Source organism: Calonectris borealis, chromosome 1, assembly GCF_964195595.1.
Source record: "Calonectris borealis chromosome 1, bCalBor7.hap1.2, whole genome shotgun sequence".
Classification (NCBI taxonomy): Eukaryota; Metazoa; Chordata; class Aves; order Procellariiformes; family Procellariidae; genus Calonectris; species Calonectris borealis.
Window position 1 is genome coordinate 159,847,220 of NC_134312.1, and position 19,504 is coordinate 159,866,723.

The 19,504-nt window shown below is 40.0% G+C and overlaps 1 protein-coding gene across 1 annotated transcript in view; it reads left to right on the forward strand.

The window, feature by feature from the left end:
- NALCN (sodium leak channel, non-selective) overlaps window positions 1-19,205 on the forward strand; it is a 237,906-nt gene extending 218,701 nt beyond the window's left edge. The window contains exons 33-43 of the mRNA XM_075137770.1: window positions 2,253-2,372; window positions 3,434-3,502; window positions 5,288-5,436; window positions 7,116-7,209; window positions 8,003-8,135; window positions 8,673-8,788; window positions 11,124-11,281; window positions 11,937-12,087; window positions 14,228-14,377; window positions 15,052-15,169; window positions 16,937-19,205. Of these exons, the coding sequence (XP_074993871.1) occupies window positions 2,253-2,372; window positions 3,434-3,502; window positions 5,288-5,436; window positions 7,116-7,209; window positions 8,003-8,135; window positions 8,673-8,788; window positions 11,124-11,281; window positions 11,937-12,087; window positions 14,228-14,377; window positions 15,052-15,169; window positions 16,937-17,130 (1,452 nt within the window). The 3' untranslated portion in view covers window positions 17,131-19,205. The remainder of the gene's footprint in view (window positions 1-2,252; window positions 2,373-3,433; window positions 3,503-5,287; window positions 5,437-7,115; window positions 7,210-8,002; window positions 8,136-8,672; window positions 8,789-11,123; window positions 11,282-11,936; window positions 12,088-14,227; window positions 14,378-15,051; window positions 15,170-16,936) is intronic.
- The last annotated feature ends 299 nt before the right edge of the window (window positions 19,206-19,504 follow it).

A 19,504-nucleotide genomic window follows, 5' to 3' on the forward strand; every position in this document is an offset into this window, starting at 1 on the left:
ATGTATAAGGATATCCGTAGTGTAACAAAGCACACATTTATGAGGTTAAAGAAGATGCTTCCTCTGTGGTTAGGTTAGTACATAATTCTTTTATAAGTTTGTGGTTGAGTATTTTTCTTTTCAGTCCCCTCTGAATAGCTGATACTGACCACTATCAGAAACAGGATAGTAGACTACATTTCCCACTGCTCTAATCCAATATGACAGTTCCTATGTTCCAGTGATAGGTTTTGCCAGCAGTGATGAATAAACAATGAAGTGAATACCTTGTAGCAGCTGTAGCTAGAGTATGTCCATGTTGTTGCTTCTTTTTTCCCTACCCAGGAGAAATCAATATCTCTTGAGAGACTGAGCAAACACAGAAAAGTTTGATTTATATCATACACAGACAGGTTTTAATTTACCTAGTAACGTGCCTTTAGAAATACTTTTTTCTCTTATACAGCCAGGGGAAACAAATACACTTCTAGAATTTCAAAAGAACTTTGTCAGAGCCAAGATTGTTGACTGTCTCAACAGGCAAGCTATCACACTGTGAGTGCACACAATTTATGGACAGAGGAAGCAGCTTCCTGCCCAGGATCTTAGCTAATGCAGCATAGTCGGGTTACAGAGTCTGCTATGTACGTGGTCTGCTACCACTAGCAGACATGGTCCATGAGCAAGGCCAAAGCTTTCTGCATAGCTAATGGCCCTGTGTCCAGTCTAAGGACTCCTGATTCAGTCTTAAACCGCTACTGCTCACATCAGTGTATGTGGTATAGAAGAACAGGAAGAATTTGGAGATCTCACTTTTGTTGCCACACTGAGGATCGCAAAATAAAGTGAGAGTGATTTTTTTATTTGCATGGTGTGGTATTCAGTTTAAGATTATAGACACCTGAACTTAGGTGTTTAAATTCTACATGTGAGGTAGGTGTTTAAGCTGTCACTGTGATCAAGGGAGACGTAGGGTGAGATTCAGTTGCCTAAATAACTGAAGACATCAAAAGCTTTTTTGGGTACCTAGCTGATCTCTCCTTACCTCCACTAGCCACTACAGAAGGGCAGGGATGTTTGCAGGTCTTGTGTCATCCCTGCCAGCCCCATGCATCTATCTCCAATATTCTAGGGCATCTCAGCTGACTGGATAGAGGTAAGGCAAGATACCTTCAGGTACCTCAAATGATAATTAGAGATTCAGAGACCATATTCTTCATTTTGTAATCAGGCTTGAGAAAACATATGGCAAAAAACTAACTGGAAAAACAGACTTCTTACATCAAACTAGTGTCCCTTTATTTGCAATTTAGGTTCAGAAATGTAAAGAATCCTACTAAATGGCAGTGTTGCAAGGTGGGATGGAAAGAATCATATAATGAACACCTGACATTTATACCCTTTATAGAGCAACACTTGACTTGCTTGGAGATTTGATACAAATTGTGTATGAAAAACTCTCTGGTGTCCCCTCTACCTGCATCACCCTACCTCGATATCTGTTAGCTGTTGTGACTATTTCTTACCACTATCTATTCTTAAGCTTCCTGCCTGCACTCCTATTACTTGAATTGGTAATGTCAAGCACTTTGGCTGCTGGTTTTTTTTACCAGGAACATTGTAAAATGTACTGCCTTTACTGTTCTTAGCCTTCTTCTCTTATATGCTGCTGAGTGCAGATGGCGCTGAGTACAGATTATTCCTTAAAACAAGAAATATTTGCAATATAGGAATGCTTTTCAACTAATTTGAAATATGGGAGCTACAGAACACAATTACATTGTTGAGTTCAAATGTGCTTATGTGATTTTAGCCTGCTTATGGACAGCTAGATAGATAGGATACTACTACCTCTTTTAGCTACACGTAATCGATATAATCATTTTCTAACTTCATAACTTGCTTAACTATTAAAAATCTTAAGCCCACATTCACTTCAGCAATCTATACATTAAGCATTCAGTCTGAGGTGGTCAGCTGCACTCCTTCAATACTTGATGGAGAGAGACGCTTCCAGAATACTGCTCATTCCCTTGTCTCAGTCATCTGTGGTCCTCCACAAGTACCAGCTTTCCTCCATCTAACGGAAGCTTATATGATCCAGTTAATCTAGCAGCCTAACTTGTCTTCATGGGAACGGTTAGCTGACATGAAAGCTGCCCTTGGTTGTTTGAAAACATTCATAAGATGAACTCAATCAATCATTTTAGAGGTTCTTATAGTAAGAATTAACCATTTCTTCAATACAACTGAGAAATTGTTTTTATCCATAGGTCACAATGAAGATTATTGCCATGTCACCTTCTGGCTTCTGGCAAAGCAGAAGAAATCGGTACGATCTCTTGGTGACATCTCTTGGAGTTATATGGGTGATACTTCATTTTGCCTTACTGGTAAGATTTACGAAACACAATTTCAATGATTAAGCTTGATTTTATCTGCTAAGCACCAGCAGTAGGATCACTGCTATACATCCAGATAAACCCTTGGGAGTTTAATAAGGCTGAAAATATGGCTGAAACAAATTAAGCTTGATGCTAAGAAGAAGGAATCCTTGTCTTGGGCAATGATGAAGTACAAAAGTTGTTTGATATGAGATGGAGTCTGTATATGTGGTAAAAAAATGTAGTCTTTGGAAGGAATGTGAGTGAGGAAAGGAAGGAATCTGAAGAAACCGAGAGCTCTTGCCAACAGCAGTCTCATGAGCAGCGAGGAAGAAAGAGGCAATGCACAAAATCCAGATAGGAACAGAGGACTGGAAGAAGGCATAGGTTCAAAATTGCTGAACAGTGCAATCTGTCCCAAACCCAGCAGAGATTCTGGACCACTGTTTTTGATTAAGGGGCTATGTTTAATCCAAGAAGGCATAGAGGAAAGGGGAGGAAATCACCTCTCCCTTCATCTCATCCCAGTTTTTTAAAGTTTGCTAAACCCCTGGTTCCCTTACTTATGAGGGAAGGAGAAGGGATAGTTGATGCTTGTCGCCAATCACAAGTTGTGGAAGTCAAAACCCTAAAATGGCTAGGGGCTTCTCTCTTGTCTGCCCCAGGCTCTGTTTGGAGGAAAACCTGTCTTATGTGGCTAGTCATTTTGCCCTGACATCCACAGTTTGCTTCCTGCTGCTGAGTAGCTTGGAAAGCCTCAGGAGGTTCTGTAAGCCAGCAGCTGCCTAGAGAAGTAGACTGGGGCTGCTGGACATAATTACAGCCCCGCTAATAGAGGATTGAAGGTTTTTTGGTTTGATGTGTGGGGAGGTTGGTAGTGTTTTTGACTAAATTCTGTCTTCTGTTAGTTTCTTACTGCTCCGCTGGTATTGAAATATTGGTGCTACTAATTTATGATTTCTCTTATTTCATATGGCAACTGCCCTACATTATTAAAAGACCAAGTATCCTGATCTTTCCATGAGATCCGTGGGGGACAATGTATTAAGTCTTCTGTGTTTCTGTTCCAGAATGCGTACACATACATGATGGGGGCATGCGTAATTGTCTTCAGGTTTTTCTCAATTTGTGGGAAGCATGTAAGTATAAATTAGGAACTACAACCATTGCACTGCTCATGTATAGGTTAAAGGACTAGTTGTTACGCATCTCTAGCGCACGTTTTGTAAGGCTCCATTTTATATGCCAAAAAAAGAGACTTCAGGCAGCAGTCTCCAATTTTGCATGCTGTCTTTAAAATGTCAGGATTTTAGGTATATTGTATAACAGTACTATATTGTGGTTACTGGAAAAGCTGCATTTTTTTCAAAAAAAAAGTGCAATTGCAATACCACACAGTTTTTTTAAAAATGCTCTCTAAAACTCTGAACATACATTATGCTACTTTCAGTCCTTGCCATTTCAGTGTGGTTTGATGTGCCTGCTATTTATTTATTTTCTCTGCGTGGCTAGTGGAGTGGTGGTTGATGCCCTCGTCTTGTTATGATAGTGCTCTCTTCCAGAAGTTTTTTCCTCCAGGGTGCAGGTCTGTGTCTTGTGTCTCTACAATGTATGTCTTATCACAGTAAAGGATTTATGTTCAATTTTAAAAAATACTGGACCACGGTACTCTTCTGGAAACACTGAGATGGCAACAAAGCAAGTCACTTCTAAAGTTTACATTTCTTTTGTATTTGGATTTGCTCTGATGTAGTTGAGCGTAGGCTGGCAGAATAAGCCTAGGCAGAGAACAAACACATTTTTTTAACAAGTGGTGACACTCTGCATTCTCTTGCTGTAGAACTTTTTAGACTATCTAAACATTTTCTGTGAAGTCTGACATATTTAAAGTAAATGTAATAAAAAGACTGCTATACTGGGTTGCTGGGGTTAAGAACAGTAAGTCAGAGGGTTTGTTCAGTAAAGATAAAAAGTTTTCCTTCAATCAAACTACACAGAGCCTGTAGAGCCTTGGATGTCAAATGAAAAATCCTTGCTTCTCCTATGCAGCCAGGCCAAGTGATTGCCTTCAAAGCTTTCAGATTGATTCTAAAGTTTTTTCAAGGTTTTAACCTACTCATTTGTGCTTTCATGTTAGGAGCTGCATCAGTTTCTCTAATTTATCTGTTGTTATGCAATGTGATGACTAAAAGTCAACAAGAGTTATCAGTTTGGCATGATTCTAAAGAAAACTGCTACCCTCAGTCCCGTAAAGAGAATTTTCCATAGCGTCCAAAGTGGTTAAGGGTATTAAGGCAACCTAGGGCAATAACTTTACCAAGAGTAAAATGTACAATATGCATGCATGGGAAAGTAATATCTGTTATCTATGCCTACTGCCTGCTCTCTTCTTAAGCTCTTTGGCCAACTTGCGTGAGAAATTAACTAGTTTAATCAAGCTGTCCTGATCTTAAGGAAATCTCCTTCTCTATACATCACTATCTGTGATTTCCACCTAACAGTTAGCATCACTTTCAGATAAGCCCAAAGTAGTGTACTGCACCACTGTTCATGCAATGCTAATTTTGATACTTCTGGAGTATACTGATCCTAGAACATTATAGTTAAGCTTATGCAGTATTATTGCTGTATTGTCCTACACTGTATTATCTTATACATCCTCTTTGAGGAGCAACATCTTGACCTTGTAAATTAGGTGGATATGCTGATCTCTTTAAGAAGCAAAAAACACACTAAATTTCAGAGGAAGCCACAAAATGTTCAGTTCCAATCAGATTCAGAATGTGCCATTTCACTGGGCTCATCCATTAACATATATGTGTAAAGAATTCATTGTCAAAATGGCAAGTGCAATAAGTCTCTTTTCCCTTTTACCTCTGCTTTCCTGAGTGGCGTCATGGTTTGCTGTTTCTCTGTCCTTCCAGGTGACACTAAAAATGCTACTCCTGACCGTGGTTGTCAGTATGTACAAGAGTTTCTTCATCATAGTGGGAATGTTCTTACTGCTTCTTTGTTATGCTTTTGCTGGAGTGGTTTTATTTGGTACAGTGAAATACGGAGAGAACATTAACAGGTACAGTATCTACTATCTCATGGGGATGTTACGATCTTATTGGCATCACAGAGACGTGGTGATGTTTAATATCTTCATCAATGACATAGATGAGAGTGCACCCTCAGCAAGTTTGTAGATGACACCAAGCTGAGTGGTGCAGTCGACACGCCTGAGGGACGGGATGCCATCCAGAGAGACCTGGACAAGCTCGAGAAGTGGGCCCGTGTGAACCTCATGAGGTTCAACAAGGCCAAGTGCAAGGTCCTGCACCTGGGTCGGGGCAACCCCTGGTATCAATACAGGCTGAGGGATGAAGGGATTGAGAGCAGCCCTGCCAAGAAGGACTTGGGGGTACTGGTGGACGAAAAGCTGGACACGAGCCGACAATGTGCGCTCACAGCCCAGGCGGCCAACCGTATCCTGGGCTGCATCAAAAGAAGCGTGGCCAGCAGGTCAAGGGAGGCGATTGTGCCCCTCTCCTCTGCTCTGGTGAGACCCCACCTGCAGTACTGCGTCCAGCTCTGGGGTCCTCAGCACAAGACAGACATGGACCTGTTGGAGCAGGTCCAGAGGAGGGCCACAAAAACGATCAGGGGGATGGAATGTCTCTCCTATGAAGAAAGGCTGAGAGAGTTGGAGTTGTTCAGCCTGGAGAAGAGAGGGCTTCGGGGAGACCTTATTGCGGCCTTTCAGTACTTAAAGAGGTCTTATGAGAAAGATGGCAGCAAACTTTTTATCAGGGCCTGTTGCGACAGGACAAGGGGGAATGGTTTTAAACTAAAAGAGGGTAGATTTAGACTAGATATAAGGAAGAAATTTTTTACAATGAAACACTGGAACAGGTTTTCCAGAGAGGTGATAGATGTCCCATCCCTGGAAACATTCAAGGTCAGGTTGGACAGGGTTCTGAGCAACCTGACCTAGTTGAAGATGTCCCTGCCCACAGCAGGGGGGGTGGACTAGATGACCTTTAAAGGTCCCTTCCAACCCAAACTATTCTATGATTCTATGATTCTATGTTCTTTAAATAGCCCGAAAAAAACACATTCACTTTCTGCTAGAGAGGTTTATCTGTGGTAAAAACCAGAAAAGTCCCAAGGTCTAGCTGAGGAGCTCTAAACAGGATTTCTGATAGGAGGCACTGAGCCATCTTTCCAATCTGTGTGCCTTGGACCAAATGACACCCGATTGAGCCCAGGGCAGACTGAGAGCTGTTCTTCATTATGCCAGCTAGAAAATGCTTCAAAGCAGGACTGCGCTAGCCACAAGCTGCTGAAACACAGTGTACCTGCTACACTTTATCGGCATCACCCAGGAACAGGATCCATATACAGGCTGATATAGAGAGGGGACAGTTCTATGAACTGGCTGTTAACTGGAGATTTCCCAATCAATAGCATCATCAGACTCCAGGAAGAGAATGGAGACAGGAGATAGGATCTGTCTCTGAGTCTGCTTTTGCTCTTTGATAAAATGAGCCAAAATAATCAGAGCTGTGTCTGAGCTAAAGTTCAGTTATTATATCTTAAGTCATGGAATAAATAATTCAATGAGCTCATTCAAATAATACTGTAGCTATTCTGAGTTTGAAATAGTAGAACAGTAGAAAATGGAAATTATTTGCATTTTTTCTTGCCAACGTTTTAGTTCTGGGATGTGAAATGATATATCTCTCTCTCTCTTATTCTTTAAAACAGACATGCAAATTTTTCATCAGCTGGCAAGGCTATTACTGTACTCTTCAGAATAGTTACTGGAGAAGACTGGAACAAAATTATGCATGACTGCATGGTAAATACAGTACTGCTAGAGATAAAGTAGGCAGGAAACAGGAGACACCCTTGCATCTCAAAGTGTTTCCAGTATCTTAGCTTTGCACAAGGAATGTTGTGATTGCCTTTATCTCTTCAAGAGATATAATGTTCACTAAACCTCAGAACATGACACATAAATTGCAGTTCCAATCACACACTCAGGATGTAATATTTCATGGGGCTAGGCTATTACATGATTTAAAAACAAAAAAAAAAAAGATGTTTTCAAAATCAGAAGTGCAGTAACTTGCTTTTCCACTGTTATCTCTGTTTTGACTGTGGCAAGGTGACTTTTCCGATTAACTTTGTCTTTAATGCCTGCACTTTGGCTCATTCCGTGTGAATGGTAGTCATAATGACCTCAAAATTTGTCCTGGAATCATGTTATTTTGCCCAAGTAAATTTCTGTCTCTGGATTCCATTGCAATGAAAATCATATTCCCTTCCTTTTTAAAATTAATGGGCAGGGAAGCTTTTTGAAAACCACCATGTTTCAGAGCACCAAGTTGTTTCTTTACAGTGGCATAATGCACAATGTGCCTTGTGTGTGGTAGGGAGATCCTCGCCTAGGCCTTTTTTGTCATACCTCTCTCTTTTCTGATTTCTGACTGCTAAAGGAACAACAAAAAACTGCCCACAATAATGCCCACAGCATTATTCTCTGTTTGTGAAGCTTTAAAAAAATTATAGTCATAAGTATTGTATTAATTGCAGAGAAATTAAGAATCTCTTTTTATGATTAATTGACTTTGTTTTCCTATGTTTTGAAGGTTCAGCCTCCATTTTGTACGCCAGATAACAGCACCTACTGGAAAACAGACTGTGGAAATTATGCTGGTGCTCTGATGTATTTCTGTTCATTTTATGTCATCATTGCATACATCATGCTAAATTTGCTTGTTGGTAAGTGAAAACATACATTAATAACAAAAAGGTCCATCTTGGTAGGTAGTATGTTAGATTTAAGTCTGCTGTACTATGCAGGTATGAAGTTACCTTGTACCTTCACTGTTACCTTATATGCGTATGATGTTTTTGATGCTTCGCTGGCATGGTGTATGCCAAAACTCAGGAAGTTTGAGAATGAAAGTTTTTTTAACAGGGAGATGTGTTATATTTGTAAAGTATAGTTACCGTAAGGAATATTATTTTCTGAGCTTTTCCTTTCTCCAGTTAATGTTTTTCCAACATCGTCGGAATTCTTGTAATTGATTTTAGAAGATGTTAGATTAGGCATCTCACCAGCAGTTAGGATATAGCTTTTAAAAAGTGAGCACAGTAAGTATTGATGTAGCATGACAGCTAAAGGCATTTATTAGTGTGAAGTTTGCACAACAGAATTCGTATTCTGTTGAAATTCATTGTTGCTCATAGAGATTAACCAGTTAGACTGTAACTACAGGCTTTCTTTATAGTGTATTTTGGTTTTGTGTTTTTCAGCTATCATTGTGGAGAATTTCTCGTTGTTTTACTCAACCGAAGAAGACCAACTTTTAAGTTATAATGATCTTAGGCATTTTCAAATTATTTGGAACATGGTTGATGACAAAAGAGAGGTAAGAAACTTGATAATGAGCACAGAAATCCAGTAAATTTACATTTTTCCTTGAAAAAACATAATGGGAAAAGAAAGCGTGCTGACAAAACTCACTAAGCAGTTACTGTTAGGTTGTGAAAGTTCAGCGAGCATGATCTAACATTGTCCATGGTCCTTCGAATACTAACCCGTATTCTTTACTACTGTGAAATACTTATGATAGTAGATTTAAAAACAAATGTAGATATTCATAGGATCAATACAATAGTATCTTTCCTCCCAGCTCCCTGAGAGTTGTTCCCTTGGAAGTCTAATGACTCATATCCATTTATGTGCCTGATCTTCAGGCTTTGCTGGGATTTCAACACTGTGTCCCGTACGATCCTCATAGAGAAGCTGATGAAGTATGGACTGGGTGTGAAGATGATGAGGTGGGCTGAACACTGGCTGAATGGCTGGGCCCAGAGGGTAATGATCAGTGGCACAGAGTCTAGTTGGAGGCCAGTAACTAGCGGTGTACCCCAGGGATCAATATTGGGTCCAATCCTGTTCAACATCTTCATAATGATCTGGATGATGGGGCAGAATGCACCCTCAGCAAGTTTGCAGATGACACAAAACTGGGAGGAGTGACTGATACAGCAGAGGATGATGCTGCCATCCAGAGGGACCTAAACAGGCTGGAGAAATGGCATGACAGGAACCTTATGCGGTTCAACGAGGGGAAGTGCAAAGTCCTGCACCTGAGGAGGAACAACCCCAGGCACCAGTACATGCTGGGGACTGACGGCTGGAAAGTAGCTTGGCAGGAAAGGACCTGGTAGTCCTGGTGGACACCAAGTTGAACATGAGCCAGCAACATGCCCTTGGTATCCTGGGCAGTAGGCAAAGTATTGCCAGCAGGCCAAAGGAGAGGATCCTTCCCCTCTACTCAGCACTGGTGAGGCCACACCTGGAGTTTTGTATCCAGTTCTGGGCTCCTCTGTACAACAGAGACATAGACATACTGGAGAGAGTCCAGCGAAGGGACACGAAAATGATGAAGGGACTGGAGCATCTCTCCTATGAGGAGAGGCTGAGAAAGCTGGCACTGTTCAGCCTGGAGAAGAGAAGGCTCAGGGGGCATCTCATCAATGTATATAAATACATGAAGGGAGGGTGCAAAGAGGATGGAGCCAGGCTCTTCTCAGTGGTGCCCAGTGACAGGATCAGAGGCAATGGGCACAAACTGAAACACTGGAGGTTCCCTCTGGACATCAGGAAAGACTTTTTCACAGCGAGGGTGACTGAGCACTGGCACAAGTTACCCAGGGAGGTTGTGAAGCCTCCATCCTTCGAGATATTTAAAAGCCATCTGGACATAGTCCTGGGTAACTGGCTTTAGGAAGCCATGCTTAAACAGAGCGGGTCAGACAAGGTGACCTCCGGAGGTCCCTTCCAACGTCAACCATTCTGTGATTCTGGGATGAGAAGAGCATCTGGGAGACTGAGCTGTTCAGATACCCACACAAGTTAAATCATCATCTGAATGATTCATGACATCACTAAGATTTGAATATGAACAACACTATGGTGAAAGAAGTTGGTTGCCTGTAGTTGGCACATGGCTGTGCTGGAGATGGAAGCTGCAGTCTGTACTGATGGAGGCAGAGGGTTCTGCATCCATTGTGCCCAGGACTGACAGTATCTCTCTCTGATGTGGAACAACACGTCACAGCAAAAATAGTTCCAGTCAGGCTTATTTAGCAGAACAAAATATTTAAGGAGTATGGATACCGCAGTTTTGGAGGGAAATATTTTCAGTCTTAATTTTTTACAGCAGATCAAAATTGTTGTCACAAAAAGTGCAACATGTGCTAGGTTGACTCTTAGAGCAGAAGACTTTCAACAAGCCAGTAAACTCCCAACATTCTTCTGTCCAAAGATGCACAGAGGATAGTTTTACAGCCAGGTATAGGTATAGGCCTGGCTGTGAATATTTAAATTGAGTTTGATTTCAGTTTTTCAAAGGCAGCTATTTGGGCATCTAATTCTCATTACAGATCAATGCAAACGGGTAAACTGAATCCCCAAGCAATTTTGAAAACTTCTGACAAAATTATCAGCACAGATTCCCATTTTATATCAGTCAAATAACAGCAAAGACTTCCAAGAACTACAACTGATGTGCATGTGCTGAAGAGCTGGCTGCATGTGTATATTCTTCAGTAATGTATTCACAGTGAATTAAATAGGCCAAGATTTGACGCAGAGTCTTTGGAGAAATAGTGTTTCTCTCACTGATTCAGTTGAATGTCTGCGTTTGTTGTTAGGTCACAGTAATAATTTAACAGCTATTATGCAATTTTACCCAGGGAGTAATCCCTACTTTCCGAGTGAAATTTCTGCTGAGGCTTCTGCGAGGCAGGCTGGAGGTGGATCTCGACAAGGACAAGCTGCTGTTCAAGCACATGTGCTACGAAATGGAACGGCTCCATAATGGTGGTGATGTCACTTTCCACGATGTGCTCAGGTATGCCGAGATTTTCTCTAAATTTGTAGAGTGGGTATAATGTTTCTCTCCAGGCTAAAGGGTATTCATTAGGCTTGGGAAAAGGCAAGATGTAGCCAGAGAGGCACTGCCATTTTAAATGATTTTAAATGTAATACAAAACGTAGATGTCCCTTTTTTTCTCCTGAAAAAATATTTGTGGTGGAAAACATAGGTCTTAGGGAATCAGCTCTAAGTAATTTTAATGTTTTCATTTGAGACAGTGGCTTAAGCAGCAGTCTTGTGGTGTTGTATCCCAAGCAATGCAAAGTTGTGCCCACATATGTAGCAACATAACAGTGAATCTGACTAGAAATAAGATGGAGATGGGAACATTATCCAGGAGTAAACATTTAGGGGAAAAAAAAGCCAAAACCCGCAAATGCCCTAGTCGCTTACAGCTCAGCAACTCACCTGTATTGGATAGCTCGATATAGGTGATAGGGTCTTCATTTGTTTTGAGCACCACAAGTCTCTTCTGGAATCATCTCAGCATTTTTTATCTTCAAATGTGAATGTATTGCACACACCTAAATTACATATTTTTGCACTAAGGTCTTAAGTATGAGCTTTGATTTTCTAAATTAAAATGTAAGGTCACCAACATTTAAAAAAAATAAATCTATGTTTCTTCCAGCATGCTTTCATATAGGTCTGTTGATATCAGAAAAAGTCTTCAACTGGAAGAGCTGCTTGCTAGGGAACAACTGGAATATACCATAGAAGAGGAGGTGGCCAAACAGACCATACGCATGTGGCTGAAGAAGTGCTTAAAGCGAATCAGAGCAGTAAGTCAAGCTAAACCAGGATCTAAATGGTTGCAGAAATTGTACTGCTCAACAATGCTGGAATTTGCCATCACTATGCTTCATTTACTCTGGAGTCACGATAATATTTATGTGAAGAAGTATGTAGCAGTTGCTAGCTCAGCAAAAAAAAGTATGTTACAGCTCAATTGAAAGCACTGCAAAAATAATCATCTTTTGAAGGCAAAAACTGTCTTCCTGCCAAAAATTTATCTGTCTTCTCAATACAGCAGGAAGAAACCAAAGTCAAAAGAATAAAGAAAAAACAATATGTAATTTGATGAAACCTCATAGGCCTAATCCTTCCTCACAGAATGTGATTGTATAATTTCCTTGCCTCTGCTGGGAGAAGATACCATGATCAGTCACCAGCAGATGACTCTTCAAAAGTAATCCATATCAAGATACATCATTTTAATAAGCCATTACAGTAACTGTGTGTGCAAATGAGCAGTGTGTACATGCAAATCAGGTATGTGAACCGTGGCACACAGTCACCGTGTCTATGCCAGGAAATTAAGCAGGGCCAAGGCTGAGTACTGGTATGGGGTCACCCATACTCGTTAGCATGTTCCTCGGCACAGTTTTGGCCCATGCATAGTCATACTCTCCCAGACCACTGCCATATGGTCTCCCAGAGCACTGCCATAGGAGCATCACTGCCCTCCAGGCATGGGTCAGGGTGGAGACTGCTCCCAGTAGGTAGTGGTTGAAGCTGTCTTGTGTGGTAGAGGGAAGATTAGCCAGATCATGCCAGACCTGACCTGTCACTTGGCTTCAGCACTGCAGAAAATCCCGGTCCGTTTAATTTACTAGTATAGACCTAGCCAGTGCTTCTGTATTCTCTTTACGCAGTGCTTCTGATTGTCAGAAACATTTTTGCCTTTGCTCAGGATAGCTACAATATATGCTGGTCAAAGTTTGTCTTGGATGAAATTTATATTAAAAAATTTCAGGAAATTTGAATTAGGTTTTGCAGTTATTCTCCTCTTTTCTTCCAAAAACAACTCTTCCTTTATATAAAATGTCACAACCTGGTTGCCTTGATGACTGATTTTTCAGTTACTGTAAGGCTGAGTCCAGGTTTTGGTGCATATATTTTTTATTTTTATAAAAGCTTACTTCTTGTGAGTGGAATTTTCCATAGAGATCTGTGATCATGGGATCTGGCTTTTCCTGTTTGTAAATTTATGAAAAACCATAACTGGACAATTTGAATGTAATGTACATTCCAGCTGAAACGTCAATGTTCAAGGCATATTCAGATAGATAGTTTCATTTTGATCTTATCTCTGTAATAATAATGGCAGTAAATTTAATCTCAGCTCTCAGTTCTGGGTTTGTTCAACTCTGTTGTTCATCTCATTATGATATTGAATTACACTATGTTAAAGTAAATATGCTATTCATTTCACTCTAATAATATGGTTCAGATCATTTCACATTATATGAACCTTTTATAAACTGAATGTAATTATGGAAATTAATATATATTTTCAAATTCTCTTGTTAGTCTCTAAGTATCTCTAGAGGGAGCATGGGAAAACTACCCAGGAAAGTGAAACCCTTCCTAAGGGCTGTTTATTTTAATTTAAAAGCAAATTAGATTGTAAGATCATAATGGTAGTGGTTTTGTTTTTCTATTTGTACTGTAAATCTATACTCGGTCCCGAGGTTTCCACTACTGTTTTATTCAGTCTTATTGACAGCCTGTTCCAAAGTCCATGAAAGAAATCAGAATTTTTTCATTGCCTTCATGTAATTCTTAGTGAATCTCTACCAATTTCCTTGTTTCTTTTTCTTTGCAAGAATTTTTAACTCATAAATTCAAAACTTTATATGTTTTGAAACCCTAGGTTTAAACCAACAATTGAGCAACTTGCCTTCCTCTTAATATAGTTTATGAGTTTCATCCTCTATTCCCTACATAAAGGTTAGACATATGCTGGAAGTCACTTTATTTAAATAGCGACCATCTGATACATGTAGCTTTATCGATGCACCTGGTATCCACATCTGGCTCTCACTGTTTGGTTAAATATTTAGAAGGCTTTAAAAAAAAATCAAACGCTGTGACACACCAGTGAGAACATTTTTGTTGTTGCATATTGTACCTTGATAGAAACAACAGCAGTCGTGCAGCATTATCCATAGTCTACGAGAGAGTCAACAGCAGGAGTTGAGCCGATTTCTGAATCCTCCCAGCATTGAGACAACGCAGCCAAGTGAAGATATGAATGCTGTTAATCAGGATAACAGTGCACAGCCAGAGGTATGTTAACCAGAAGACTATCAGCTACTCAGAACAAATTCAGAAAATTTCCATGTTTCTTATTTGTTCTTTTTTAAACATCATCTTAACTGGAAAAGTTGAAACCAATATCTTGTTTTGCTTCAGGTGTAAAGGCAAGATGGTCTAAGGCAGTAATTCCCCAGCTTAGTTAGTTGTCTTGCTAGCACCATAAAGAGCAAACTCAGCTGTACGACTCTGGCAGCACCAACTTTCAACTCCAGCGTCAGCTCAGGGACTTGAAATACAGGCTCAGGGACTTGAAGTTTTCCTGTTCAAGCATTCTGAAGTAGTTTTTACACTGAGAGTGATAACATTGGGCATGCTGGATCCAGTGAGTAGGAGTCCTGGGCTCTTCCAGGGTAGGGATTGAAGAAGGTACAACATAAGGACTCCACTGTAGAAGGCTGAGAACAATTTTGTACCCTTCAGTGGGACTGTATAATGGAATTGAGCCCAAATGGTCTTTTTTTTTTCCTATTAGTAGTAGTTTTCTGGGCCAGTAAAGAATAGAAACCATGCTGCCTTAACAAATGGCAATATATTTTGTTTGTATTCATGTATAAAGCTTGGAAATAGAATAGAAAGGTAACCCTTCTTAAGATTATCCCCATGCAATGGGGAACTATGACTGAGATTCTTTTTTCTCTGTGCAGACAAGTAGCCAGCAGCAGCTCCTTAGCCCAACACTTTCTGACAGAGGTGGCTATCGACAAGACTCTGCAGATGCTGGGAAGCCTCAGCGGAAATTTGGACAATGGCGTTTGCCATCAGGTACATGAAAAATGTGTATCAGTATGGTCCCCACATGCCAAGTCATTGCTGTACAATAACAAGGCCATGAGAGGCTTCATGATTCACAGTTCTACCTCCCGCCTGCTGCTCGCACCCACATCAGGGTTTTTCTATCCTCATGCATGCTGAAATACAGCAGTCTCTCCCCTTCCTCCCAATTCTGAAAGTTTGGAAGATGGGCTCAAGCATTGCCATGTGCAGGTTGTTGGGATTTTTTACTTTTTCATACCTTTACTCAGGATCTTTGAATTGGGGGCTGTACCATCCCGTATGTTTGGATAGCATCTTGTGCATTGAGAGTTCTCTTTTACCATAAAAAGCACAGTGAAAATGAATGAAGTTCTTCCTAACAACAGTAATAACTTCCGAGTGCCTTGTCTTGCCTAATCATACCAGGTGTATGATTTATACTTTACCATAATAATACATTTTTATATCTTCACTTCAGCCAGGAATTGGCCAGGTATACAATCAGTTTCCCATTTATTTTCTCACAAACAGGAAACATTCTCAAGTTATTCTAGTAACTACAGTCTGCTCGAAAGGAAAGGCTAGGTTATGCCTTATAGGAGAGTGCTTACAGGAGGGTGGGAGAGGTGCATAGGTACAGTCTGAGGCCTCATTAAGTCTTTATCTCAAGAGCACTCTCCACCACCTGAAATATTCTCTCTTAAAGTGCATATTGACCTCTGCTGCCTGCCACATCTTGTGACCAGCAGGTTAGGTGTGTGCACATCAACCTGCTTTCAGCTGTCATCAGTCAGTCCTATTCCAAATCAGAGCGCTGCCTTCAAATGCTGCCACTGTTCAGGCCCTAATCATATCTAGGTGGAAGTGGAAGAGGTGGTCATGCTATGAGTGCCAGTAACCCTACTTCTGTGACCAGAGTACTTGTCCAAGAAACAGGAGAGAGCTTTCAATCCATGTTTTCCACTTAAATGTCACTGAGCAGCAAAGAAGATCAACATTTTGTTGAAACAGAGAGAAAGAGTAAAAGAGGGAACGTGGTAAGGAGGAATCGTACTACTGTAGCCAACTGGACAGGTTTTTCAAGTAACAATGAGGAGTTCAGGGTTTCCTTTCTTAGCACTGATCTTGGCCATGTCACTCTTGAATGCTCCTCAGTGGACGTTCTGAGAAAAGGAGGGTCACCTCCATGTACAGTACAGCCCGGCAGATGATAAGTACTCTGCCCCCAATCCAACAAAGACGTATTTAAGATCATGAATAACATCATTAAGATCAGTTGTGGTTTTCATATACTTACACATGTGTTTTAGTGCTTTCCTAAAGCCATACCGGCACCTTGTACTGGCTTCCACCCCTAGGCCGTAGTTAAATATCACTTTCTAGGTGTAGCTGCCCCTTCTAAATGCACTTTTCCCTCCCTTTTTCTGGCACTTAGCACTTTCAACATTTTGCCAGCAGATCAGCTCATTACATGAGTTTACCTATGCAAACCATATAGGTTGCAGTTAGCCAGGTAAGACGAGACCTATTGCATCAGCTATCCCAGCAGAAGGAGATGAGGCACTGCTCAGTTAAACTGCTCTACCAGCTGACTAGTGGGAGCAGTGTGAACAGCTGGAGCTGGAAAAAAAACACATTAGAACAGAGCGCTACTCTTTCTGTACTAAATCAGTTAAAGCTGCCCCAGTCCAGCTAGTTCTGTATACCTGAATTCTAAGCAAAAATGCTCAAGAAGCAGATCTGCTCTAATACAGAACTTTCTGTTTAATTTCATAGCCCCCAAACCAATAAGCCATTCAGTGTCTTCAGTCAACCTCCGCTTTGGTGGACGTTCAACTATGAAATCTGTTGTATGCAAAATGAATCCCATGTCTGATGCTGCTTCTTGTGGATCAGAAGTCAAGAAATGGTGGACAAGACAATTAACTGTGGAGAGTGATGAGAGTGGAGAGGATCTTCTTGACATCTGAGAAAAATTTAAGTCATACTGCAACAACAACCACTTCAAGTACAATCTAATTTTCTATGTTTAGAATTGAAGATGCTGTGTAATGTATGATTTCTTTAAAATTGATGTCATAAATTTTTTCAAATGCTTATCCTTCTGCCATATGAAGCATAGCACACACTTACATGTTAGAATTCACCTCTATAGGTACTAACTGTACTTTAAGAAACCTGTATACAATAGCAGTACTAACAAAGCCAGAGACTATATTGCCTTTAGCAGGCAGAGCATTGAAAGATTTCATATCTTCTGTAGCTACATAATGAAAATGTATTTTGATATACACACCTCTGTGTTTTATTTCAACCTATACCGTACTTTAAAGTGGCAACACTTTACAATACAGGGGTAACGCATTTCTTCTTTTTGTGTTTTCCCTCAGTTCTTATGTAGTAACATTTAGAAAGATTTTATTACTCACAAATGACCTGAAGAGGTCAGCACTGACTTCATGTTCAAGGGAAGTATTTTTACAAAGTACAGATTCTGAATTACAAATCTAAGCTTTTTCTGGACCTTTTTTTAAAATATGCAAGATACAGGATAATTCATTTTAAAATCAGAAGGTGAAGGATTGGCTTTTAAAATGTAAATATCTTTGGGTTTTGGTTAATTATGCAAAAAGCTTGATTTTCATAGAGAAAACAGAAAAAAAAAAAGAAAAAAAAAGACATGAAAACTGTGCATTTAAGCATCCAGCAAAAGACCTCCATGTGAAAAACATGGTTTATGCTTCATTTTCAGAATATACTGGTTACATATATGTATGGTGTCATTATTCTGCGGTTAATTGGGTCCCATTTCCTTGTGTAGTTGTAAGATAACTTTCTTCTTGTCTGTGTGATAAAAATTCGCATGTTGGGGGTTCTAATTACAGAGTAGTATTGTATGGCTTTTAAAATACAGTTCAGTTTTGCCTGTATAGGTAGAAGTGAATTTTACTTACCCATGTTACTGCTCATGCTACAGCCCTGCAAAGCTGTACTGACAGGTACTGTGGTTAAGTACCTTTGTCCCTTTTATCCCGATGCATCATATTTTGACATGTTAGCCTTCTTTTATTTTATGAAGCACCTATAGTGCTACATTATTGCTGGTGAAATAACAGCTGTCCTTTCATAAAAGTTTTTCCAGTGAAAGGCCAATGCTATACAGAGACGGAGGTAGAGAAGAAAAGCCACAAAACACAGCAGAGTTTGTTAGTTTCAGAATTCAAGGCTGTCTAAAAACGCGGGCTAAAAATGTGCTCTTCCCTCAAGGAAGAACTAAGAGGTTGCAGATTTTGTTGGTCAGCCCCCGACTGGGTTTTTTAGCATAGCTGGGACCTTTCCGTTACCATTGTTTCCTATGGAAATGATAGGTTGCTCTAACATGGCCTGATGTGAGAACTTGTAAGAGGCTCACAGTTAATGTATATCACCACTTAAAAAATACATCCTTTAAAAAGCAGACAAAAGCCTGTGCTTTGCATTGTTTTCTGGCCAAAATATTAATGTAGAGTGGTCAGAATACAGCAATGTTTTCACATAGTGAAGATGCCTTCACCATCAATGCAAAATTAGTTTTGCCCATAAAATACAGTTTTCTTGGCATCTATCAATGTTTTGTTCCCTGTGTATGGTTGAACATGGTTTAGAGTTTTTTTGAAAATAGTCATATTGAACACATCTGTATTTTGTGGTTTCTTCATCTGTTTTGGGGTATATTTAAGTTTAAATCTAGTCAGCTGTAACTCTATAGTAACAGAATGTGTGCATTCTATTCTCTTGTTTACTAGATTATGAACCATCACCAAAACTTCATATGCAAATCCATTATTTTCTGTTCTGTTCTGTGCTTGTTTAAGTTGAGCTTTTGTATATATGACAAAAAGATAAATATTGGATTTATAAAAGATAGTATCTTTGAAAGTTCAATAATATATTGAACTGCAGATCTTTCTGAATCATTCTTGCTGCAAATCTTCTTTTTAAAAGATCTGGCAAACATTTTTTCCTTGCCTTACAGTACTCTGTCAATAAAAGTGAGTTGCTTTAAGCAATATTCCTCCCTCTGGTTTTCATTCTAACTGCATTCGCTATATCTGACTCATCTGTGATAATGCTGCATAGTGGCTAGGTGTGTGGTTTGTACAGGATTATTTAAACAGATGCTTTCAGACTCCTCTGATTGGAGGGTCTTTGGTTTTTTGGTGAGAAGTTCAGCAACCGAACCTCATCAGTACTGCCACGAGGGGTCTCATTCAAAAAATGGGACTAAATAGGACTGTACATTATTTATTTTTATACTTTCTTTGTTTGCTTTACAGCCTGGGTATGAATATGTGCGCCCGCATG